Genomic DNA, 26,828 nt, shown 5'->3' on the forward strand with positions numbered 1-26,828 from the left:
AAGCTGAAAGAAGGCTTAGAAAATACTCCGTTAGCGAGACGAGGCATAAAGAATAACAGACACTTGACGTGTTCCATTTAAAATCCCACATTTCGAGCGAATTAGTAGATCATTATCAGCTGTAATTCTAATTTAGTTGCATACGGTCTAGAGCTCATTCTGCACACCCCCCCCCACATTAAGTAACAGACTCAAACTGATTATTACTTTGGGGCTACAAGGAGCTTTGGGGCATAATTAAAAATATTTCCAGAAAGACTCGGTAGACCACATCTGACGTCCCACCCCCTGTTCGAATCAGACCACATCAAAGGGACTCTTTTTGTTTTCAAAAATGGTCACCAGACAACTTAAAATATACAAGAGTGGGCTTATGTTTTATTGTATAGATGTCTGACTAGAGCAAAACGACTTAAGGTTGCTCGCTATTCAGTGCTCTACCAAGTGAGACAAGGTAGTTACGGCCCTTTGATATTTCCGTGGAGGTCGTATTCATTTCATTTGAAAGGGGACCATTAATGATAGACCTGTAAGTGTTCCCCTCCCTAATAAGTCAGAATACACATCGCTTGGGAAGCCTGTCTGTGGCAGATGCCCAGGGCGGAAAGATTTGTAGATGATGGTGCTAATTATGAAAATGTGATCAAGATGGAAGCAATTTGAGCAAAAGTCATTAACGTGTTACTCTTCCACCCACTAGTCTTTTTGGTTTATTACTGCGGGGGGGAGGGGGGGGGGGGGCGCGGGAGGGGAATCTTGCGGGAGTGGTGTGGGTTTTTTTCAGAGCTCTAATGAAAATGCCCTGCAAAGCCCGAACTGTAAAATGTCAGCTGCGCATCCATAGGGCGATGCACTGGGCTCGGGACGGACCCGAGATTTACTGGGAAGAGATCGCTATAATTACTGTCAGTAATTATGTTTTATCTCCCCTTCAAGCGGTGCCGGTGAAAGCATCTTTCAGGAGACTCGTGGCACGTTAAGAGTTATTTATCTTTTTTTTCTTTTATTTTTTTTTCTGCTACCACTGTTGTCTTGTAGCTCGTCAGAGGTTACGAGTCCCCAGGACACGATTTACGGTGCATCCCCGAGAGGAAGGTTTTCCAGAGACGTTCTTGTTTTAGGAGGGACTAAAGGATTTGGCCCACAAGCAACTCCCCCCCCCCCCCCCCCCCCCCGCTCCAAGATCGGGCTCCCGCATGTTTATGGTTTCATGTTTTTACGTGTATACAGTGCTTTAACTATTTTAATTTCCAATCAATATACTGGAACCACTTGACTGCCTGGCAGTGGCATTGTACAACAGCAGCAATAAAGAATTAATTGTACAAACATTTATCATCCCCAGATCAAACTCTCCTTGTGAGGCGGGGGCTTAACTTGTGGAGAAGAAAAGGAGGAGGAAGGGTGGTAATGGCGGAGAGGGTGCTTGTGGGGTTTTTATGTGTTTCCTTTTATTCCAGACGACCATATAATGGAAAGCCTTTTAGCCTTGGAGAACTACTAAATATTAAGCACAGCTTAAACTAGGGAGTCGCTTTCGAGATAGTTTCGTCCTCCTGCCATTCCTTTTAGGAAAAGGTCGTACCCCTTCCCTTATTTTCCCACTAGTAAAAGCTTCCCCTTTTAAAGAAGTCTTTAACGTGTAAGAAAATCCTCGTGCTCTACATAGGAAGGTCTTTAAGAAAAATTTATAGATCTCTTCATGTTCACCAATTCCGGGAGAAAAAAAAAATTATATTGATCAAGGTCAAACGCTTGAATTCTGACGTGACTCACTTCAAAGGTGTATTTGTGTGCCCTTCAAGCACATTAATACTAATTATCTCTCAAACACTTCCCCAAAACTCCTACTGCCTGTTTCAGATGCAAATCTAATTAACGAGCTGCCTTTGAGGAGCACACAGGGGCAGCGTAATTCACGAAGCTGTTGAACCTTTTGCTTTCTTTTATATTTATTTATAGGTAGCTCCATCCTATTTTGAAAGCGTAGGCAGTTGTGTGAAGCGACATGGTAGCGAGTGCAGATCTGCTGCAGCTAATGAGACTTTCCAGGCACCGGAGTTAAGAAAAAGGATTAGCTCCGACTTCTTGCAAATGCATTTAGGGATGTAAATCATAACACTTGCCGGGTCCTACTTTGTCTAACTTAATTTAGAAATGATTAAATCTTGAAAGCTCTGTCTAAATAACGCGTATTATTTGTAACCGTGAACTGATTGATTTAGTAATAACTGTTTGCTCTCGGCACCGGGGGCAAAGCGGGTGGGGGCACACACACACACACACACACTTTGAGCAAACCCTGGCGCCTGGGTGAGATCCACGGGGGTGCTCTGCCCCTCCCCGGGGAGCCGGGACCCGCATCCCTTTCCCCGCTCCTCTGCGCACTTCCAAAAGCCACCTCCTGAAGGTGTTTTGCTTCGAGCATCAGCCCCCCCGCCTCCCCTCCCCTCCCCGGCCGCGGGGGCTGCGCTGGGGGTGGCGGAGCTCGGCGGAGGGTCCGCGGCTGCTCCGCGGCTCCCGGCGGGGCGGGCGGCCCCCGTGCGGGGGTGTGCGGTGTGTGGGGTGGCGGGAGAGGGATGCTGTGTAATTTTATCCACGCTGCACTCTGGGAGTTCACACGAGACTGATACCTTTTGCCTCCTCTGCTCTGTATCAATTGGTCGCAGATCAGGCTATTGTTGCAGGAAGCTGCTTTTATTTCTATGCTCCGTCGATCAACTATTTTCCCCCGCAGTCTCTTGCAGAAATTCAGCGGCTCTCTCCCTCCCTCCCTCCCTCCTTCCTCCTGCCTGTCTCTCACGCATGCCGTCTGTCTATCTGGAAACCCAAGGAGAAGGCTGATCACGGCAGCTCCATCTAATACAAACAGCTGGGACTCTTCGGTGGCCTTTGCTGATGTCTATTGATTTAAGTAAATCTGAGACAGATAAAAGGGCCGGATCGAGGCTTGATAAAATCTTGCCAATGCTGCACGGCTCGAAACAGAGCGTGCTCGGCAACTGCGGAGTGCTGCGAGCAGGACGGCTTTGATGGGACCCCTGGTGCCACTCGCTGCGAGCCTCGCTCTCCCCAGCAGACCAAGCGCTGCGGCCATCATGCCACAATGGTCATAACTTGGATCTTGTTCCTGAGTTTGTTGCAGGAGCCGTGGTGCCCGGGGCGGGCCTCGGGGGTGCCCGGAGCCTCCCCGAGCGCCCCCCGGCCGCGCCGGGATGCGGGGGGTCGCGGCGGCGTCTACGAGCACCTCGGGGGAGCGCCCCGGCGCAGGAAGCTCTACTGTGCCACCAAGTACCACCTCCAGATCCACCCCAGCGGCAGGATCAACGGCACCCTGGAGAAGAACAGCGCCTTCAGTGAGTACCGGGCGCGCCTTCGCCCGTCCCGCGTCCCCCCGGGCCGGGCTGGGCGGGGAGGGGTGTCCCTGGAGGGGTGTCCCTGGAGGGGTGTCCGTGGAGGCCCCGGCACCGGCGGGCAGCGGGCGCTGGACGGGGCGGACGGGGCGGTGGCGGAGCCGCTCCCGCCTCCGCTCCTGCCCCGCGCTGTCCAGGGGACCGGGGGCACCTCCTGCTGTCGGAGCTTTTCGCCCCCTCCCCTCGTCGGGCTGGGCGAGACCTCGCCCCGGCGTTTCGGGAGCCCGCAGCTCCCTTCCCGCTGCCTCGCACCCTCCTGCTCCCGCTCTGTCCCCCGGGGACTGGCAACACCCCCTGCCCCCGAACCGGGCGGGGGACCCCCGAGCCGGCCCTGAGGGGTGCGGGGACACGACCGGCGGCGGAGAGTCTCAGTCCCCCCGGGGCAGAGCGGGACCCCGAAAGGCCGAGGTTCCCCCGACGGGGACCGGGACAGCGCAGCCCGCCCGACGTGTCACTTGCCCTCGTTGCGCCGGGGGCTTCCCACGCCAGCCCTGCCCCAGCCCGGACCGCTGGGCAGCCCAGCCCGTGCCCTCGCACCTCCCCGGGACACAGTCCCCGGACCTTTCCGACGCGCGGTGGGCTGCCCACGCCTCCCCCATCCCATCCCGTCCCATCCTGGCTCCCGCGGGGGGCTTGAGCTTCCACCGGCTACATCACATCTGCCCCCTTTGACATGTGCCGGGGATCGGCGGTAATTGAGATGAAAGGGGATACGTCGGGAGCGAGGGGGTTTGTGCGAGGGCGGCCGGAGGGAGGAGAGCGGGGCTCGGCACCGCCGCTGCCCCGGGGGGAGCCCCGGGCGCCCCCGCACCCAGCCCGGCCCTTGCCCCGGCCCCGCAGCCCCAGGAAGCGTAAATCCCGCCTGGCGATGGCACACAGAGATAGGGAGACCTCAGGGATCTGTCTGAAGTCCATAAAGGAAAACCACTATTTCCTAGAGAAACCCCCCCTCGCTGTCAAAGCCCGGGGGAGGCTCCTGCAGCAGCGAACCGGTGCCTGATTCAAAACAGCTGCACCAAAGCCAGCCCAGCCCTCCCAGGCCAGCAATCCAGCTCTGCAAAGGGGACAGGCCCCTGGCTCTGCCTTGAGCATTGCCCAAGGGTTCGGGTGCAGGGGTCACCTCTTGCCTCCAAACACTCATAGGAAGTACTGAGCCATCAGGTCATGGCTGGAGAACTGAGAGCAGGGTTTGAGTGAGCCAGCTGGAGAGAGCCATGCACATACAACATCTTCAGAGCCATTTGTGCCTCCAGCAGTGTCCTGGCACCTTTGGCTGGACATAAATATCATGGCAGGTAGTGCACCAGCCTTGCCTGTGACACTTGCTGTGCTGGAGACCCCATCTTTGATGGCCTGAAAACCTCCTGCCTTTTAATTTGTCTCAGACAGTCATACAGTCCTTGTCTGGAGGGCTACACTGACCTCTTAAGTTCCTTTCATGATTATGTACATGGCTCTAAAATACAGCTAGTTCACTCTGTTTTACCCTCTGGACACCTCAGCAAGGGCTTTGCCCTGAAATGGGGCAGCTTTGGGACTGGTTTCAGTAAGTCAAGAGCTCTTGTGTTCCTAGGCATTGAAGAGGACTTAAACTTTTTTTATATACATGTGGGATTAAGTGAGCCTCTAGTTCAGTGTCAGATCTTTCTTATTTTTGAAAGAGTTCAATCTCAATCAGACATCTGGGGATTTACTGTCCACCTTGTCTCAAACAATTCCCGCGCCATCGCTGCTTTCCGCTGTTTCAAATAACAGTAATTTCATTCCCGTGATTGCACTGGGATTTTGATGTGAGCTAGGGAGAACTGTGAAATCATACTCTGCAGGTAAGCAGTTGTGCAAGTGTATCTGAAAAAAATTACACCTGAGCAATAACATATCTCATAACTGTTTCTGTTTCTAGGTATTCTGGAGATAACCGCTGTGGACGTTGGAATCGTTGCCATCAAGGGCTTGTTCTCCGGCAGATACCTGGCCATGAACAAAAGGGGCAGACTTTATGCATCAGTAAGTTTTACTCAAGTCTGGCATATGCCTGTCATTTCCTCTGGGGAGCACTGATTTCTCATAAATAAGCATTTCTAGAGAAAAGAGTAACGTTATGATGGATTTTTGTCTGGAATTGTTGCAGGCGACTAACTGATCAGCATATTCTTAAAAGGATTAAAAGAAGATGTGGTTTTGCTTTCTTACTGCCTGTAAAGCCCAAGGTACATGGAATGTATTTCCTTGTACTTCCAAAGCATGTATTTGGCAAAGATATTTCACATGGCCCAAGTTCTGGGCACTTGGGTGCACTGATACAGACTTTGTGAGCCAACTCTTGCAGTGCAGAACATCCACCCCTGTTCAGAATTGTCTCTGCTGATATTTGATGTGGATCTTGGACACTGGCAGAGGATATACATGTCAGGTAAAGAATATCCAGGAGTAACTGAGCATTTATGTTCCAGGAAAGCAGCCTCCTGCTGGGAGTTTCTTTGCACAGAGCACTTGGTGGGGCAGTGAAAGGATTTAAGGGTACTAAAAGGCAGGGCTATAGCTACTAAAAGGAAGCAGGAGAAGGTGCAAGAAGATAAAGGTGAAAAAAACCACCTTATTTTACTCTTTTGACCTAATTTTGAGCCCTGTGAGATAAAATATGGGTTGTGATGATATTAGTGCCTTTTCAGCCCAGACAATATTTCCCCTCAGTGAACAAAACACTCCAGCTTAGACTTCTTCACAAACTAATGCCTGTTTGTCAGTGTGTACTATACACATTATCTACCTACTTGGGTTTCATCCATTGTCTTTGATTACATCCCAAGCAATCTTGTGTTCTCTTAACTGCATAACAGCCACACTGTGCAGTGTCTCCAGGAATCCCGGGATATGGAAGCAGATTAGAAGGTGGCAAATGTGGCTGGGTGAGATTTGCTTCCTCCAACCAGACATTAGTTGTAATTCTGCTGATTTTAACAGCATCCCTGAGCAGTGTGAGCTTTTCCCTTGTGAAAGCAGCTCAGGTAATACAATCAACTCTGTTTTCTCCCCAGTTTAACACATTTTACTCCACCTCTTCAAGAATGTTCTGGCAGTGTTTACAACCCATCTTCTGTAATGTGTCTCATGTGATGCTCACTGATAAAGGGGCCTGTGTGCAAAGATGATGGTTCTTTGCTGGTGCAGAGAAGCAGATCACAAACAATTCTGGCAATGGAAAATGCAACCAGAGAGGAATGAGAACATAGTAGCTCTGCTGTGCCACTTCTGTGATTCTGTGCCACTTCTGATTAAAATGGGCATCTTTTCAATGGAGCTCCTCCATCAGTTCAGAGCCAGCATCTGCCTCAAAGAAATTATTGGGAAGGATGATTTTTTTCCAGTTCTTTCTCAGCTTTCTCTCTTTCTTCTTCAAAATAGGTGTATTTTTTTCCTTCAGATTAATTATACTGAATTAAAATAGGACTAAACAAATTCTGAGCAAAAAGCTTCTCTCCTGAAGTGGAGAAAAGCCTAGAGCAGGATAGCTCTGAGACTCCTTTTCTCCCTTTCTAGTTTGAGGAGCATCAGGCCATCCTGAAGTTTCTTCAGCCAAAGAGTATCAACCGTGAAAGGTTTCTGTATAACTAGGAAAGAAAATTTTTGCTCTTCCAGCTCAAGTTTAAGAGAGACTGTTTCAGACTTGTGTTTCAGAGCTGCAGGGAGCTTTTCTGGTCCAGCTTTTTTCACAGAAGCAGCGAGGAGTGAAGGCTCAGCTCAGGGGAAAACTGCTTGCCTAGAGAAAACTGTCCAACAGCTTTACTGATATTGCTGGTCCAAGACCCTGTGCCAGGCCCCTGCTTTGAATAAGACTCACTAATTCAGGGATAGTTATACAGGGAGCGTTTTATCAAGTAGTATTGGAATAACCCTGTTATCCCTTGCTTCACCAATTTTCCCGTGTCAATGAAACGAGTTTGTTGGGTCTGCAGAATTCCTTTGTGTCCTTGGCAGATCGTGATAATCCTCTAGATTTATCCTCTGTGATAAAACCCTCTGCAACCAGAAGGGGGGCAGACAGCAGGACAAATCCACTTCCATCTGGTAGCTGTGTGGGCTCCAGCACCACAGCACATGAAAACCTTGTCCCTGCAAGGAAAGGCGCTTCCGTTCTACAGCTGGGAAGCTGAGACATGTGGAGCCTTTTAAAATCTTGTTAAACGCCCAACAGCATCTCTGGTGAGTGAACAGCATCAGAGACATGTTGTCAGTGGGGTCTATGGCTTTTCTGGCCCCAGCTTGGCTACCTGTGCCTTTTCCATGTCCTCCAGGGAAGCAGTGCAAAATAAAATACCTCTGTAAAGGCCACGGTAACAGTTCCCTTCTGCCTCTGTGCTTCACACAGGTTAGATACTGAAATCTTAATCCCACAGATACAGCAAAAATGGTCTTGCAGTTAAGAAAAGATGTACAGTGTGGGAGGTCCTTTGTGCTGCTCCCCCGGGAGGAAGAGGGAAGGAGTTCCTCGTGCCAGGCTCTTGCACAGTTTTCTCTCAGTTAAGGGCCAGATGAAAAGGGGCAAATTTGGACAGATTATGTGGGCATCTGGGATGGGTGTATGTTCTCCCTTGCAGTTTATGATAGAAGAGCAGCCTGGAATTTTGGAGGAACGTGCTGGTGGGCAGACAGTAGTTTCATTTTGTTATGCTGAAGCAAAGAAGCTCCATGAACATGTGGTTTACTGCTCAAATATCCAAAGCAAACTGGATGTAACAGACATGCAGGTGTATCTAATGCCTAATATACCAATGGAAGAGCCACATTTTATATTAAGCTGTAGCATTTTACCTTTTTGATAGCAGGCAAAGGTTGATAGGCAGCAATGAAATCACCTGGTCACAGCAGCATTAAATTCATAAACATGCACACAAAAAAATTGCAGCTGAACAACCAGCTGCTCACAATTCATTCCTATTCATATGTCTTTTTTTTTTTTGGTTTCAGTTTGGTTTTGGGCCTCTGCCTGTCTCTGATCCACAGAGTGTGCCCACACTGCTGAGGGGGAGCACCTTGTACCAGGGAGCTTCTCTGGCGCTCGCCTTTTGCACCGCCGACCTGAGGTTTTCTCACCAGGCTGTCCTGACCCTGAACACTCGAGCAGAGTCTCGCCTAAGATTTTGTCGTCTTTTTTCCCTCCACAGGAGAATTACAACTCCGAGTGCGAGTTTGTGGAGAGGATCCACGAGCTGGGGTACAACACCTACGCATCCCGTCTCTACCGGACCGTGCCCAGCAGAGCCGGCACCAAGCGCAAAGCCGGCGCCGAGAGACTCTGGTACGTCTCCGTCAACGGCAAAGGGCGACCCAGGAGGGGCTTTAAAACCCGCAGGACACAGAAATCCTCCCTCTTTCTGCCCAGAGTACTGGACAACAAAGACCATGAGATGGTCCGACTGTTCCACACCAACGTGAAGTACCGGGAGAGCCTCCTGAGGGCCCCGAGCAAGAACCAGCGGAGGAGGAGAGGACACTGACGGGGTGGGGGGGGGAGCTCGTGTTGGGGATGGAAGTGACTGAGAGCCTTCAAAACACTGCTAAAAGAACTAACAGCTGTGATGGTACGACAGGCGTTAACACGGACAGTTTTTATTACACTGCGTGATTAGAACTGAAAATCACATCCCTTTCTTTTAGTCGTTGTAGGATTAGCACCCGTGGTAAAAGAGATGTGAGGTGAACTGAGGCACATTCAAATGTAAATTAGTTGGATGTAATAATTTTGTCCATGGCTTTCACGTTTTCTTTTCTAAAAAAAAAAAAAAATTATATATATATATATATATATATATATGACTTCCATTTCAAGTATTTTCATTCTAACTTGCCGCAGGTATTATCTCAGTGGTCCTGTCCTTCCAGAGCATGGGAGTATTTTACACCTGCCAAATTTGTGTCCACAGAGAAGGTATAGCACTTTCAGGGCTCTTTTGGCCAGAAGAAGCTACATCCTTACTTTTATTTAATACAGGAGTTAGAAAACTGACAGGGTTTTTTTAACTTACGTGTATTTATTTTTATTATATGATCAGCCATTATCTATTACACTTTTTCCAAGACTGTCCAAGAAAAGTAAGCCTGTCAGCTCCTTCAGACATTGCAACAGAGCTACGCATTACTAGATTATTCTTGAATTTGTTTAATTAAAACCCCAAGACACCTGACCATGTCATTCAAATAAATGAATGTTGGTAAAGTGGCATTTGCATTGGCCCAGGTTTGGCAATATAAAGCTGTTTACCAATTGATGAATCTCCTCTTTTGAAACAGGACTCAAATGTGATGTGAAAGAGAGTAGGTTTAGGTTGGATATTAGGAAGAAATCCTTCCCTGTGAGGGTGGTGAGGCCCTGGCACAGGTTGCCCAGAGAAGCTGTGGCTACCCCATCCCTGGGAGTGTCCAAGGCCAGGTTGGATGGGGCTTGGAGCAAATTTGGATAGTGGAAGGTGTCCCTGCCCATGGCAGGGGTGTGGAACCAGCTGTGTTTAAGGTCCCTTCCAACCCAAACCATTCCACGATTCTATGACTTTTCTACTGTGATTCTGGAAGTTGAGGGGAGTCCACATCACAGATTCAGTTTTGAACAGGGAGTTAAGCTTTAAAAATTTCTCTTGACATCCAGGAGATGACATTGTAGTACAAAGATTTAGATTCAACCTGAATTTAACAAAAGAACTGTAAGTTAAATTTGACATTATATAGAAAGAGGTGCAAATCCCACTTCTGGTCATACTGAGACAAAGGTCTTGTGGGCTGCTCTTGAATGAGCTCATTTAAATATGCTCCTTTAAAATTAGGCAGTGAAAATTTTCCCTTCATTAAGAGGTGGAATCTGTGAGAGAGAGCAGTAAGATGAGTCCACAGGCATTGATTAAGCCTAGTGGTTATAGGTTTAGCACTGCTTACATCCCTATAAAGGTAAAACCAGAAAGGGGCCTTTATACCAAATAGTATCTCATTTCTTCCACCCTTGTATCTTTTCTGTAATATTCTAACAAAGAAGGAAACTATGTTTGAATAAGACAGTCAAAAGTTCCTTGGTCTCTGTTCTCCTTTATACTGAAATGATGTAAAGAGACACTTAAATGATGCACATTAAATAGTGGTGCACATAGAATACACCTAGATTTAAAGAAGGGTAGAGGAACCCACGAACCATGTTCCCAAATTTTCTTGCTTTTACAAAATGGCTGAAAATAGTGATGGGATCTTCACAGAAGTAATCAGGCAGTATCCTGGCAGGAGCCACTGTAAAAGCTGTGCAAAGAGGAAACATTGAGATTGAAAAAGAAACAGAAGAACTGAGATTTTCTACTGTAGGGTTCAAGGTACCTTCTGAAAGTTGGTCATGTCAGCGAAGAAAATTAAGTTTTGGGGACACATTGTTGACTCTCTCAGCTCCCTGTTTCACTTCCCCACTAGTGGTAGGGGCTGACTGGGCAGGAAAGAGAGGGAGGCAGGGAGGTCCTCACAGCTCTTGAGCGTCAAGAACTGAAGGAAAGTGTCAGTAAACCCAACTAGCAGGGAAAAATCACAAAGAGCTGAAGATTAAGAGAGGTGGTTCCCCCCATGCCTAATTTCTAAATAAATAAATCAAATCAATTAATAAAAAATATTTATTTTGGCCACTTTCAGAACTGCTTCACCTCAGCTTGTAACAAAAGCAAGATCGATTCTCAGCTTCCTCTCCCCTAAAATTTTGGTTGTAAAGTTGATGACCAATGACTGCTTTCAGATATTTTTGATACAGCTCTGATTGTCCAAGGAAAGTGAACAAACTCCTGTTTCCCATGACACAAAGATGCATCTTTACCCCAGCTCCAAGTCCCATTGCCCATCATACATTTCACTCTCAGCTTTTCTCAAGGGCAACTATTTGTGCTGGCTGTATCCCTTGCTTTTCTGCCTCTGTTTTTATCACACTTTCCTCTCATTCTTCTCTCCTTCTGCCTCTCTTTTACAGATGGTCCAACTATCTACCGTAGAGCAACAGCAGATAATTGCTGTAGGTGAGACAGGAATATCATTAATTACATTTTTGAGCTGTATTGCATTGTTTCAACCACTTTGCCAAAGGAAATTGCAAGGAAGTTTAACTTAACATGTGAACTACATCCTTATTTCACTGTTAGTTTTCATCCCAACAAAGTCTAAAATACTAACACTGTAAAAGAAAAAAAAAATAAAAGGAGAGGGGAGACAAAAGAAAAAAAGTAATCAACTGATTGGACACAATGGCATTTTAACTACTGTAAGTAAGTGATGATTTTCACATCAACCTAAAACAATTTCACCCACATTCTTAGAATTTTTCTTTGCTCGGTCTCATTGCAGCAATTCAAAGGAGATGGCTTTGGGATTTGTCTTTTTTTTATCTTTTAAGAAATATTAATGTTCTTGTTGAAATGCTTTTCATTACTGACATTCATTACTTAATATTCTTTTAGCAACCTTGAATTCCACAGTTCCCAGACACTGACAGGCTGAAATCCTATTCATGATAATGATCCTAGTTGTATTCTATATCCCATTTTATTTATTTGGACCAGAACCTTATGGAATACCTTACAAGAGGAAGTAGATGTGAGTTACTTTCTCCTTAGGATTAAAACATCAAGATGTGTCTCCTCTTTTAAAAGTTTCCTGAGTGACTTTTTACCTTTCCATCACATGGGCCACGATCAGACTTTTTGTCTTTTATTTTTTGAGAAAGATGTAAACTTTACCCCTTTTTGGGTTGTAGAGTTTCTGCAAACTTCAGAAGTTCATTGACATCCTCAAACTCAGAAAACTGGGGTCAAAGAAAGGGTTATTCAGGGGAGCCAAACCTGGTGAAGAGCTCATCTGCTGCAGCCTTTGGGTTAGATACCAGCTCAATTTTCAGCTGTTTTGGGGTTCAGAATCCATTTCAGGGCCACCATCCTGCGGTTACATCTGTTCTGTACAAATTGTACAAATTGTACAAATTCTACAAATATTGTGTTACTTTCCCAGTCTTGGGAAAACCGACACATTACTTGAACTGGACTTGAATGTCATTGTCTTTCATGGGCATGAGGCAGAGAAAGTGCATCAAGGGGCTTTGGCAAAGTTTTCATTTTCCTGCTTCAAGACACAGAGCCTGGTCTGTGACTTCTTGATTTATATCTGAAGCAGATCTTTTTTTTTTTTACCTCCTTTAATGCCTTCTTTATCCCATCATAGCTCTGTTCAACAACTTCATGTGAAATATTCTGGTCTTTGGTGATTATGTTATTAATTTTGTGGTCGTGTGTTCACAGAAAGCAAGAGTTGTACATGAAACACAAATAGCTTCCCCAAAGTTACAAGGAAGGAATTGTTTCCGAATTTGCTCACACATTTTTCTCCACTTTCTAAGCATGGATTATCCTTCTCTTTGAGCATCATTAATTTGCCATCCTGAGACTGTATTTTAGGAATTTTGAGGGATTTCTGTCTCTTTGTTTCACCACTTGCTGGAGGTCTGATATTGATTTCTACAAGCCCTGTTCCTGTTGCCTGTTTGCTTCAGCAAGAGCAGCTGTGCACCCCATTTGTATTTGGAAACTGCCTCACATTTATTCCCTCAGCGTTTAGGAGAGAGAGAGACTGGTGACATTTCTCAAGGTAACCTTATTTCATTACAAAGAATGTATGAAATCTGTTTTTCTCAGTCACCACAAGCATGAAAACAATGCTAGAGGGGATGTTTTGTTCATACTTCTTCATGGCACCAGCTATCCCCAAACTCTCTCCCTTTCGAGTGTTTTCCTTGGATTTCCTGCTTTGCTTCCTGATGTTTCCACTTTCTTCCCTGCTTTTCTTCACAGATGGAAAACGACAGGCAGAGAAATCCATTTGACCACATGTGCCTCTCCTTTGGATGGTTGCATGGACCTGGTTTTGGACTGGGGCTGGTATTAGTTCAACTATTTGGCTGAAAAGGCTTAACTGTTTCTTATAATTGTCTGCCTGGAGGATGTGGTTACACCCTCAGCTTTCAGAAGGTTTGCTCCCATCCAGAACAGCTCAGGCTGACAAAAAGCTGTTACAACACACTGATACTCATCATTCATCAAATTAGATATTCGATTCATGGCCTCATCTGGAAATATGAACTCAGAGGAGCAGACAAGGAAATATATTAAAGCTGTAGCCAGGCAGGGCAATATGAGATATCACAGAACAAAGCCATTGAAAAGGCTCTGAGTTACAGCAAAAACCTTCCCCCTGAGCACCCTGCCACCACTGAGCATCTCCCTCTCACACCTAACCAATAAGCCCAGAAAATAAAGCTGTTAACCATGGCAATGAAAGCTTTGCATCTTAATGTTTATTTGTATTTGATACAAAGCATAAGATTCTTCATGCTTACATGCCCAGAGTTATATGGAATTTTCCTCTGAAACAAATGCAGAATCAATAACATTAAAAATGAAGAATCCTCTTTCTGGCCTCAAAAACTGAGGGAGAACACTAAAAGAGAGTGGTTTGCAACGTGCCTCTCTGAAAATATGTAAAGACAAATGAGCCAAACCTTTCAAAGTTTAGTCATCATGAAATTACTGCTGGTCATATTGATACAGCAAATACATTTGCACCTTTGAGCCCCAAGCAAACAAGATTCTACATATTTTTACACCCCTGGAATTGAGATGTTCCAATATTAATTACCAGTAACGTGCCTTTTAAGAGGAGACATTCAGTTAGGACAGCTCTTTATGCTTTGTTGATGTGCAGAATTGTTTCCTAAGAACCAAAGGAGATCAGCATGTCACTGTGCCCAAAAGATTTTGATGGGAACTGCTGTGATCTGTCTTATCAAAACAACAATCTGGGCACAGAGGGACCTTACTGACAGCTCTCCTTTTTCTCCTCTTGGAATGCAAAATATTTTTATTGGTAATAAATATAGCATCTTTCTGCTGGTCACAAAAGAATTGTCTTTTAGCAGTATAATGCACCAACAAAGAAGGAAACAAGTGAAAGAACATATGGTGGGATGAAATGCATTGAAGTAATTCAAATGGACCTTGCATTTAACATTTGCAAAACACAAGCTGTATCTGATATGGTTTAAAAATGTCCTGCAGTCAGTGAGTGCCTTTTTGCAGATCTGATATAAAGAAGGCATTTTTTTCTATGAGGGTGCCACAGGTCTCCCAGAGAGGCTGTGGATGCTCCATCCCTGGAAATGTCCAATGCCAGGTTGGAAGGGGCTCTGAGCAACCTGATCTGGTTGAGGATTCCCCTGCTCATTGCAGGGGTTTGGACTGATGACCTCTAAAGGTCCTTTCCAACCCAAACTATTCCATGATTCTATGATTCTCTGTGGCACAGGGGAGGGATGCTAACCTGCCAAAGCCAGGAGACTGCAAAGAGTACCTGCTGATGAACCAGACCCTGACAGATATTCCTGCATCTTCTAGAGCTTAAGAACTGGATGTGAAACATCTTCCATCACCCCTGGGTTACTTCTGGTCTCCTCATGTCATGTCACAGCTGTACAAGTCTTCAGGGACAGAAGAATTATTGTTTTTTTCTTTGTTTTGGTAACGACCTTTTTAAAAATGATCACGGATTCCTATCTGCTGCCAAAACCATTTTCCCAACTACTGAGTTCCTTGACTTGTCCACAAGAAAAGCTTGGCTGCAAGTGTGGAGATGGGCAACGTGAGGGATGTCCCCTCCTTTGTGGTTGTTTTTCATGTTGTTCGCTTGCTGATGTATAGAATAAAAAGGCACCTGTGATGGGAAATGGGTGTTTCTCACCCACATCTGTGTTGTGGACACAACCCCGAGGGACAAACTGACCCAAGGAAGGAAACATTGCCAGCTGCAAATCTCACTTTACACATATTGTGGCCATTAAAGTGACAGCAAAAAGAAATGACCAGCTTCTAAAATACAAAGAAAAAGGACCCAAAAATATTACATTAGTAAAAGCAGACACCTAAGAAACTAGGTGTAAAAATTTTACCTTGAATTTGAATTATTTTTCTCCAATTTGAGGCCAAAGTGGGTTTCTTGTAAGGAAAAGGCGCCTTGCTTTTTTGGATCTGCTCAGAAAATGATGTTGGCAAAGTTTATTTCAGTGCCATGAACTAGCAAAGCAGAGGGGAAAAGAGAGTGAGAATACATACAAAACCCCAGGGAAATTTGGGAAACTTGTATTCCCTGTGAGCACTAAATAATAAAAGAAAACTAAATGGTTTGGATGAAGTAACAGTTCTTTAGTTCACATATCTGCTTGCTCTTCCATTAAAGATTTGCTTGCTTCCTTCTTGGATTTTCAGTGGTAAAATGCTTTCCATAGGGAGAAAATGTATTGACCTGATTGATCTTTATTTATTTTTTTTTAGAGCTATCTGAAACAGTCCTTTGAAGTTGCAGCAGCGCTCAAGTTCAAATGTCTCCTGTTTCCTTTCGGAAGGTTTGAAGGATTTGGGAAGGTGAACAAGCAGATCTATAATTAAAGAACAGTTGATGGTAACTGTCCTCCTTTGTTAGCATTCTCGGGCCACCTCCAAATTTAGATGCTTAAAGAGAACAGTCCCATTTTAGTTCTGCAATAGTTCAGATGCCACCATTGCATAGCAGAAGAAAAGCCCTTTTGAAATCCATGGTCTGTCCCCTTTTTTGACCACAAAATAAGTTCATGGTCTTTACAGGTTAAAGAAAATGCTTTGTTTTTCCACAGTGCTGATCCTGAAGTGTCTTTATTTTGGGTTGAAATGCCTGGATTTGAAGAACAGTGATGAGAACAGTGTCTGTGAGGAGAATTTAGAGACATCCTGGTGCTAATGCAAATGTAAGTAAGAAACATGTGCCAGTGGTTCTGGCTGCAGAGCTCCTGAAGGATCCAGCCCCAGTGGGATGTGGAAGGTTCTACTGACTTGGAAAGTCTGGCACCAGCTGCTTGATTTGCAAGTTTTTGTCCTGAAACAAAGAAAACTAGCTCTGATATTGTCAGAACATCACTAAGCTGGTTTTGAATGGAAAGTCTTTTTTTATTTGGAAGTACTTCATGAAAGTTTGATCATTTGGTTGGATAACTGGCTACAAAAGATAATAATTTGTCTTAAACCAATTTTCATCTTTAGAAATTACTCCTTGCATGAATTTTGGAGGGAGAAATGGGCTCTTTCACAAAGTATGACCAGAATTCAGTGTGTTTAGATACTCCATTAAGAAAGAATTGACAGCAGATCAAGTCTCCGCCTTCCTTTTACGTTCCTGCTAGGAAAAGCCACACAAATGTAACTCTTTATGGGGCCAGAAATGAACTAGCCTGAAAAAAAAAATCTCCTGGGAATCCTGGAGGCAGTGTCACTGGAGGATAGGTGACACACATTACTTGGCACAGCATAGCTGTAGTATGATCCCACGTGCTTGGTTTACTCTGCAGACATCGGAGTCTCACAGGCATTTGTTGCTCAGACCGTGAAACCAACTGAAAATTATTCTTAAATCCTTGGGCATTTTTTCGTGGCAACATGGGTCTAAAACTACAGCAGCAGAAACCGGGTTTATTTGTGTCCCACAGCCTGTCTGCCCCGAGGATCTGTTACCCATATTCAGTAGTGCCTATGGAGACAAAACCCTCGGGATCGGATTAACCCTTTCTCTCCCTAGTTCTGAACGAAGAACGGGCTGTATTTCAAGTGCTTTCCTGCAAGTGCCTTCAAAAATAGCTGTGAAAACTGAGATTCTCTAAATCTCTTCCCAGAGGGGGACCAGTAAAACAAAGCCCTTCAGAACCGAGTTTTTCCTTGTTTTCTTGTTAAACACCCTAAATTTCCCAGTCTAAATGGAGCAGGGTCATCCCATGGATCTTTTGGTTTTTCTTAGAGAGCTCAACCCAGTGTTAAGTTTGCCTTTGTCTCTGAATTGCACAGATCAGGTTCACTCCCTGGTTTGACATCAGCCCTTTCTGCTGTCTACTTCTCTCAGAATTTTCCCAGCTTTAATAAAATAAATTTTCCCAGCTTTAATAAAAACTTGTGCCAGAGACTTCTCGTGCCCCTGCAATTTCCCCTCCCGTGGGCTCATGTTTTTTCTTCTGGTTCAGTACTTCTTCACACATTTTCAGAGAAGACAATCCCTTCTTTATCTTATCTCTCTCCTCTAGATAGGTGGGATAGTTGTAGAGGTAAAGTAAGAGCAGCCTCCTCCCAGAAAGCCTTGAAAGTACACAAGCAGCCTTGTGATCCAACACCAGAATGATCTCAGAGAAACCCCAACACCCTTCAGAAAGAGCCCCCTGAGCCAGAAGAGACCCTCAGGTGCTCCAGCAAACCTCTCTTAGAACCTAAGGAGGACCCAGGTTCATTAATTCCCTATATCTGTGCCCAGGGGAGGCAGCTGTTTAGCATCCTCTGGCCAAAATTCAATTCCTTCCTTATTAATTCCCATAAAAGGTGTGGCTACTTCTGCTTGTGGCATCACCTCAAAGGGCTCCACAACTTAACTGCTGCTGAAACCTCTATGTGCAGGCAAATGTAAGGCTTCAGCTGCTGGAAAGAGGGGTAGCAGGGCTTGAACTTGGGGCCCAAGTTTTATCTGGTACCTCTTGGGGTTTCTGACTATATTTGAGGGTAGAAAAATGAGGAGCTGGAATTTTAGCAGGTTTAATAGCAGGTTGGATAACTCCTGTTGGAAAAAGAAGGATCCAGTCTTTCTTTGCTCTAAAGGCTGAGGATGGACTCCTGCCTCATAGCCCAATAAAGATTACATTAGTGTAAATTTAATACTTTTTTTTTAAGTTCTAACAAATGTTGGCTTCTCTACCAAGAACGAAAAAAAAATAAGAGAACTTTTCTGATTTAAAAATCCATGTAAAAAAGCCCCTTATGATTTCTGCAATGGCACCGTGTCATGGCACAAGCCAAGCACTCCATCCAACTTCTTTTCCACAGAAAACTTACATTTTTAAAAAAATTCTCACATACACTGATACATTTTTGTACAGATTTTTGATGGTATCTACAGTGAAATGAAAATATAAATTTATGGAACGATAAGATTCTTATAAAACCAATAAACCCTTAAAGTAGACTATATAAAGTCATGTGTGGAATGTTCTGGTGTTCTAATACTGGAACAAGTTTCCAATTTTGGAGGGGAATTTGAAAAGTAGACAAGAGTTTGCTTTCTTGGTAAGTTTTGGAGGCGATCTAAGTTACTCATGTAAAGAACTTGATGGTTAAAAAAGGGAGGACTTTTTTCTTTCTTAGAAAATAATGAAGCATTTGTCAAAAAAAGCTGTGGAAAGGCTGAAAGACACTTTGTACTTCTCTTTCATGGAGCCTTGATAAATCAGAATTGGAAAGGAGACATGGATGGAGAAAAATAAAAAAGAGAGATAAGAAAAATACTCTTACACCTTGAGCTGCTCTTGTGGTTTAGAAAACTACCCTGGAGAACCCTGCCAGGTTCTTGTGGGTGTTTATTCTGCACACACTTCCAGGATTAAAGCATTTTATGTGAGACAAACAAAACGCATATTTTCACACCAATGGCAGCGTTTACTTGTCCATGTGATCCTTCAAATTCACTCATGTATGAGACAAACTTGTGACTTCTATTTATCCAGACAGTGGTGGCAAACCAGTGTTGCATTTAATGGTTGTAAAACCGTGTTTTCCACTTGGGTGGCACATGTATACTTGTCCCTGGAGAGCCCATGGGAAGAGAAGTTGGTGTTATCCCAGGAAATGACGGGATGAGACTCATGCTTGAAGGCTCTTGGGGTCTGTCCTCCATCGTGGCAGAAGGTGCAGGGACCCTCCAGTGCAGCCCTGCAGGTGGTAGAGGGAGCACAAGCTGGCACAGGTTTCCCATGTGGTGGGAGGGAAGCAAAATAAGCCAAAACAAACAAGATGCCAAGGCAGGAAACAGGCTACTGCCAACCCCACCGGGTACCGTGACCGTGCTCCAGAAACTCGTGTTGCATTTCAGGAACTTGGCTCAGCTCTACAACCCCCTTGTGTTTCAGCTACTGTTCAGCCTTAGTGTTAGTGAAAAGCAGCATTTTCAAATAATTGTGCATTCCAGAGAGGAGGTTTTCTTGCTTCTGCAAAGACATAAACCTGCTGAAAGTTCCAGGGCTGTTAGAGGTGCTTCCTCCTTTTTGCTTCCAACAACAGCATTCAAAGCAAAGGTAGGTCGCTCCCTTTTTGATTATTTTTTGTTGCAAATCTTTGCATTGCTTCAGTACAGCTATGAAAGGGGAAATGGTTTTGAGCCAGCTGAATTAATTGCAAATTGATTTAATGGGTTCCACTTACTGAATCTGAGTGAGCAAGGTTTTGAATAACTGAGATACTTTTCAGTGTAAGCAATAAATACCAGGGATAGAACTGTATTATAGGAAACAGAGACTATGACTGAGCTTTGGATAATCAAGATTCTAGTTTGTATCATGTATACTTTGGCAGCAGCTGATTCCTGTAGGAATAAGAAAGTAAGAACATGTGCAAACTCCAGTATGACACTACCCCTGTGACCTCGTCAACAGCTTCAAGGTCATCATTAGAAAAGTCTTCAGCATTTTTCTTTTGCCTGGTTACACGTGGGTTGTTAAGATTTATTGCAATCATTGCAAGAGAACACCTGCTAAATGTCAGAAGATTCCTGGGAAACTTCAAGTGTTTTGCTAAGGCAAAACTGCACCTTTTACACAGCTTTTGGGAATCCAGCCTGATGGAATCCAGCCTAGTCTTCATTGATTCAGGGTATTTTATCATTTGATCACGCTCTGAAGCAGAAGCAAAACCACAAGTGATATTCAAACATATTTGTCCTCCAGACAGATTTACCACAGTCTAAAACGATCCTTTTTTTTTCCCCCGGGATTCCTGATATACTCCGAGTAAGGACCAGATCCTTGGCTGAAGTCAGCTGGAACTGCTGTAATGGCTTTGGTGAAGGTGAGCACTTAATCAGGTGGACTGTATGGCCAGTCTTCGCGAACGAAGATTTGGGAAGGGTCTTTGCCCTTCGAGCCTGCGCAGTGGATTTTTTTTTTTTAGGTGAGACACAGTGAGCACTGCCTAAATGTACTGGGAAAAACTGAATTTGACTTGTGAAATTTCTACTAAACGAACACAGGGAAATACCTTAACGTTCAAATTTCTAGAGGTTTTTGCTGAAAGCCACCATGTGTCTCCTCTGGCTGCACTGCAGTGTTCCTCCCCTACATCACCATTTTATTTTCAGCTCAGCAATTCTCTCTTTTCTTTTTTTTCTTTTCTTTTTTTTTTTTTTTTTGAGCAATGAAACTCTGTCTGCTTTTCAAGACTAATATATGGCCCCTGAGTGAAGGCGAGGCTGTGATTCAAATCAAGAGTTCTGTTGACATTATAATCCTTAGGAGCACAGCTGGAGCATTTCATGAACGGTAGCAAAGACCCTCCATTGATTTACTGCCTTGGTATTCCATCAGGAGTCCATGTTCTGTGTCGTTGGCTGCAACACACAGAAAATAACTCGGTGAACTTCTAATTAAGGCATTTAGCTTCTTGTAAGAAAAGAGCTGTGCTATATGTGAGATGCTGCTGCTTTTATGGATTCTCCCCTATTTTTATAGCAGGAGGGCTTCAGGCCCTAAGAAGGTCCTGTGGGCTATAAACAGGATAAACACCAAAGTTGCTCTCTGACCCTTCCAAACAGTGTGGGATGGCAGGAATTTTCATGTGTCTCCCCCAAGCTCTTCACCATTTCTTCTCGCTCCAGTCTTGCACGAACCTTTCCCAGCCTAAATCACCCCTAGAGCAGAAAAAATACTTATCACAGCTCCCAAGAGCTGCAAAGGGGATCCACAACTCTGCTCGTGGGCAGCAGATAAACCCTTCCCTTTCTGCAGAGCCAGTCCCCAGGCAGAGCATGCACGAGAGCAATTTGGAAGCCGTGCTCTTTCTTGTCTCGCCCTTCGTTCCCAGGCAGAGTGACCGTGCTGCCAGCCCCCACTGACCTGAAGATGAGAGTTCCCTAGATTGTTTCCAGCTTGCACTGCTGAATGAATAGCACTTACAGTATTTTTGGGGTGGTGACTCACAAGAAAGTCATGAATGCCCCCTCAAGAGACCGTCAAAAGCCCCCTGGTAAAAAGCGTTTTGTTTTTCCTGGGTTTGTTGTCCAGTTATGCCTGTGGATATTTCCACAGGTCTCCAACATGGTTTTCTCAATGCAGTGTCCAGGAGAGGAGAGCTGCAGACCCTGATTTGACATCATTCCTGGTTATCCCAGCATACAGCAAGAGCCAGAACATAGTCTTTCTAGTCATTGCAGAGGGTACCAAGGACCACCAAAGCTCCTGAGTGCCTCTACTTGCTTGCCTACCTCTAATTTCACTGGTACTTCAGGTAGATAAACACCATGGAAATTCAAGGGTTTGGGGATAAAAGTGTCTCGTATCAAGTGTGTCACTTGTTGGGTGTTTTACCTTCAGAAAGTGCTTCATAAACTTCATTGTTCCTCTCAAAAATAACGTGAGGTTGCCAGGGATTGCTATCACAGTTACTTGTATCTCCAAGGGTGATGAGATTTAGTGACTTCAGCAAGGCCAAAGAAAAGCTGGTGTTGAAGCATTGTCTGGATTCAAAAAAGGGCTTGGAACAGCTGTAAGTTCTGGAGTTCTGAGTGTTATATTTGGACAGAAAGACAGCTGTGAAAAGGAAAAATGGCATTGCCCATTTTTTTGTCTGAACACGTGGCAGGAGATACAGTGCTTTAGTAGAAGGTGTTGCCTGCTTACCTTCTTTCGTCTCCGATATTTGTGTCCTTCAGGCACTTTCATTGTGCTTCAAGGCTTAGTAGTCTCTGGGTTTCAAGCTTTGCTTCTTTAACTGAGCCAGATCTTCAGCTGGTCAGAGCTCTGTGCCAGATGGTCAAGACCTGCCCCGATGCCTGTTGGCACATCCAAGAGCTTCGTGACAACAAAACTTGCTGAATAATTCTCTGAGGGCCCGTGACTGTTTTATGTGAACCATGTTGTTGGAGCTGGGTGCTCCAGGAGGTGGAACAGGTCTGAACCCTGCGAGATGTGCAACTCTCCTGATGGAGTTACCCAGCGAGAGGATTAACTTCCCGGGGTGACCCTGCGTCCCGTGAAAAGCTGGAAAAGTGTCTGGTGAGACCAGGCAAGGCTGTAAGGACAAAGTTCTGTGTGTTTGTGGGCTTTTTGCAGTAATTTTATCCCTGTCATTTTGCTTGAACAATAGAGTGGACAGAGTGACTCAGGACAGAAAGGCTGGATTGCTGATTCCTTATTTAAGGGTGCAGTGTCTGCTGCAGTGGATTCCCCATATTTAAATGAGCCTTTTGGATATAATAAACCCAAGCAGAATAACAAGCTGGTGGTTTCCTGCTGATCTACAGTTGCAGCAGAGTCTTTAACTGAAAACCTCTCTCAAGAACTTGCTCAGTATATTTATTTCTTCTGAAACTATTTAGCTGTGATTTCTCTCACTGGCATGAAGAGGAAGAACTATTACCATACCTCATTTTAAGAACAACAAGAAGCTTTCTAATCTATGTATGGTTAAGGACTAAGTGCATTTCAGTGAAATATTTCTATTATTGCTTCTTTAAAGGTATTTCTTAATATTATTCTAGTCAAACATATAAGATATTCCATAATATTAAATTCTCATGGAGCCCTGATTCTAACTTAGTAGAAATCAGTGTGGGGAAAAAAGCCCACTGATTTAAACAGTGCAGAATCTGATATTAGTAAAATAATGTCATGTAAAATAAAGAGAATGTAAGGTTTATGGCTGCTTATTTGGTGGGACTGGGGTTATCCAATGGGAGAAATACTACCAAAGTCCAGTGAGATATGGTTACCAGACAGGAATCCCAGGAGATTCTGTTACCACACAGGAATCCCATGAGACAGTATTATCAAGAAGGAATCTGTAGTATTCAGTTCACCACAAGGCAGTAATATTAGATTTTTAGAATTAAATCCTGTGGTATCTTGTTTTATAAGAGTTGGCACAGGAGGGACAAAGAAAAATGCAATGGAAGAAAGATGCCTCCCTGGAACCTGAGCTGGAAGCCCTAATTGTTACACTGATTTCTAGCTGAAATAAAGCATCACAAATTTTCCTCATGGTCCTGAGATATTTTTACTCAGCATGACATCAATCACTTATTAGTGATTGATATTAGTGAATTTGTTTGTTTGTTTTTTTCCAAAATGCAGATTTAACCATTAAAATGCCAACGCGTGAATACTGACATGACTATTTTTTTTGATTGGCATAAATAGCTTCTGGATTTACTTATTTATAATGGGTTTACTTTCATCATGAGCACGAAATGGCTTTTTTACATCAGCACTAACCAAGCTCACGAGCTGTTCAGATCATGTCGGTGTGATGCCTCACATGATGTCTGCAGCATTTGAACAACACAGAAATGTAAGAATATTGTTTTCCTCAACATCTTTTTCTTGTAGTAACAGTGACAGTGCCCTATTTGATAAGAAGGGTCTGGACATTTGTTTCAAGAGGATCTGATTTAATTTCAGCCTCTCTCAGGAGTTTGGCCACCACATCTGTGAGCTTTGAGGGGCTTCTGCCAGTGATGGAGAGGATCCTTGGAAAGCTGTTGCCAAGATGCCCAAAGGAGGGGATTAAGACCTGTTATTTTCATCTGATCACAGCAGGTAAGTCTTAATGCTCATCACCTTTCAAATACAGTATTTTTCTGCCTTTACCAGTATTTAATCAGATGAAATCTGATCAAGGGCAAAAGTCCCTTTAATGTAAAGAGTTTAGTGTGCAAAGACAGATCAATTTTGTGATTAGCCTGAATAAAGGCTGAGTATGTGTTCAGTTAGGACCTAACACCAAGTTCCAGCTGTGCCTTTAATTCACCAGTATTTTTAAACAGGTCCTTTCAGGGAAGATGTGTTTTGGGAGGTGAGTGACACATGTAGTGGGTCACAAACTCACGTGGCCCCACACGAACAGTCAGAAACCTGTTGGAACAGTTCATCTGTCAAAAGTTGATTTTATTGACGAGGGAGACAGAAAAAGTCGGGACTTCAGGTGAGAAGTGAGAGTGGAAACCTGTTGAAAAGAGCATTGCTGATATGTGCTGGGAAATGGGGAAAAAGTAAAAAGAAAAATCCACCAACGCGGGTGGCACGGATTGAGACAGGAAGCCACCAAGACGAGTGAGGTGGCCCTGAAGATGTCATTGCTCCTTGGATCCAGCCCTCAGCATGACACATGGCATTGCATCCTCCTGGATGAGCTGACAACAAAGGTGTCACCCGTGGGACGGCATCAGGTATTCCCAGGGCTCCTGAAAGCTGCGGAAGGGCTTGTCCCTGGCATTCAGATGTGGTTACAACAAGCTGAAGAAGAAGAAAAGGAGGTGGCAGGAAGGAATATAAGACTCAAGAGGCATTAGCCTGTTTGCTGTGTTTGAGAATACATTTGCTTGAGTGCCTGTGAACAAGAAAGCAGGCACAGCTGAATAGTGGGCTTAAGGAAAGTCAGTTTAGCTTCAGAAGAGGGTGTACACACACTGATCAGATCTTAGGCCTAAAAGACATAATCAAACAATACTGGGAGCATGGGAGACTTCTGAATGTGCTAAGTGGACCATTAGAAAGCACAACACCTATAGTGGGGATGTTGGTGACACAGAGGTACAAGGGAGATTACAAAGAGAGATTACTGGTCATGATGGATGGAGAAGTCACCAGACCCACACTCAGAGAGATGCAAATCACAAGCCCAGTGCTTTTGTGATAAGGATTTCAGCTCCACAGGTAATGGTTTGGGACCATTAGTTCACATACCGTGGCTTTACCCTCACATGTCAATGGGTTGCAGTCCTGGTGAAAAGAGGGTTTGTCACCCCAGGGTCTCTGTGAGCACCTCAGGGCACCCCACACACCTCTGATGCACTTTTGGCTCAGTGTAGGACATGCACCTCTGCCCAGAAGGTTATGAAAATTTTGAGGGGAGACCATAATCTGTGAGTGATCCCTACGGTGGAATTAATTCTCCGTGTGCAGTGACCAATTTCACATGTTGCTACAAGATGGAAAAGACAAATGGAGTGTGTCCATCTTGAAAGGATTAATAAAATCAGTACATTCAACATCAAGATGAGAGCCAGGCCAACAGCTGGTGGACATCTTGAGACGGACAATCTGTCAGGGAAATCTCACCTGTAAAAATCTCACCTGTAAAAAACCACTGTCATTTCCCAAAGTTTGTCTCATGCTGCTTAGTTAAATGTCTTTTTTTTTTTTGTTATTATTATTGCAATATTGTGTTGCAAAGAAATAATTTGCCTTGTGGGAATCCTCCAACCCTTTCACAAACAACTCTCTGCACTGTCAGCCTCACCAGCAGCATCTCCTGTGCTTACCTGCGTGAAAGTGTCTTTTCAAAAAAAACGTGACTTGGTTTTGGCAAAAGTGGTGTGTTTTTGATGAAGTCAGGCGGGGCTGCGGAGCAGCAAGTCACAGGCTTGAGGCTGGGAGCGGAAATCTGGTCATGAATTTGGTTTGGGATTTATTGCTCGGCAACTTGGAGCACAGCCCCCTCAGCAGCTGGCTCTCTAGCCAAAACACACTGGCAAACAGAGCAGAACTGTCATGGTAACAGCCTTACAGCACATACTGCAGTGCCACTCTGGCCCACGGAGGGAATTCCTAAGTGTTACCACAGTAAAAATTATGACTAATAATAGCCTTGATAGCAACTATTGCTGCTGCTAATAATAGCAATAATTATATTTGTGCTGCAACAACAGTGGGATATATTTGGCGAGTATTTGGTGATTCCAAATTGCTGTTTAAATGTGTCTGGCTGATTTCTTATCAGCTCCCTGCTGAGGTGTTGCAGCTCCCTCAGCACTAGGGGGTTAGTCCAGGAGCAAAGATGTTTTGCATGTTCTCCTCTGCAGCTAATGGAAATCCCTAATCATCACAGAAGCTCAAGTAATATGTAACTTATAGTAATATGCAGCTTTATAGTAATATTTAACTTATAATAATATGCAACTTTGTCATGAATGAGTATGGTGGTGGTGATGCAGGAGTGGTACCACAGCAGAGCATTGGGTACAAACCACTGCAGCCCCAAAAGGGGTTCCCAAAAGAGTTCCCTGTAGCCACTTTGCCAACATCATCAGATCATGATCCCTTGTCTTTGGGAGCTGGTTCTTCAGCCTGTGTCCATGTTGAGTTGAAAGCACCACAAAACACAGCAATGGGTTGCAAACCATCCCCCAGGCTTGGTAAAAAGTAATGGCCATTTGCTGCTGTTAAATAATAATCATCTACAACAGTGCATGAGGTTTGTTCCTGTGGTTCCTAATTATGATTTCATGTGCACCAAAGCTGCCATAGGAGGGAGTTTT

General features: G+C 44.5%; 1 protein-coding gene across 1 annotated transcript; it reads left to right on the forward strand.

Moving 5' to 3' along the window:
• Positions 1-3,106: 3,106 nt before the first annotated feature.
• FGF3 (fibroblast growth factor 3) lies at positions 3,107-8,911 on the forward strand. The gene is made up of 3 exons (XM_032690224.1): positions 3,107-3,356; positions 5,317-5,420; positions 8,579-8,911. The coding sequence occupies exons 1-3, from the start codon at positions 3,107-3,109 to the stop codon at positions 8,909-8,911; spliced, it is 687 nt and encodes a 228-aa protein (XP_032546115.1).
• Positions 8,912-26,828: the final 17,917 nt, after the last annotated feature.

This window comes from Chiroxiphia lanceolata, chromosome 6 (assembly GCF_009829145.1).
Source record: "Chiroxiphia lanceolata isolate bChiLan1 chromosome 6, bChiLan1.pri, whole genome shotgun sequence".
NCBI classification, from domain to species: domain Eukaryota; kingdom Metazoa; phylum Chordata; class Aves; order Passeriformes; family Pipridae; genus Chiroxiphia; species Chiroxiphia lanceolata.

Excerpts from the sequence above, each read along its gene's own strand:
- FGF3 (XM_032690224.1), top strand. The coding sequence starts at position 3,107 with ATGGTCATAACTTGGATCTTGTTCCTGAGTTTGTTGCAGGAGCCGTGG. Across the intron at positions 3,357-5,316 it reads GGAGAAGAACAGCGCCTTCA|GTATTCTGGAGATAACCGCT; the intron begins GTGAGTACCGGG and ends TTCTGTTTCTAG. Across the intron at positions 5,421-8,578 it reads GGGGCAGACTTTATGCATCA|GAGAATTACAACTCCGAGTG; the intron begins GTAAGTTTTACT and ends TTCCCTCCACAG.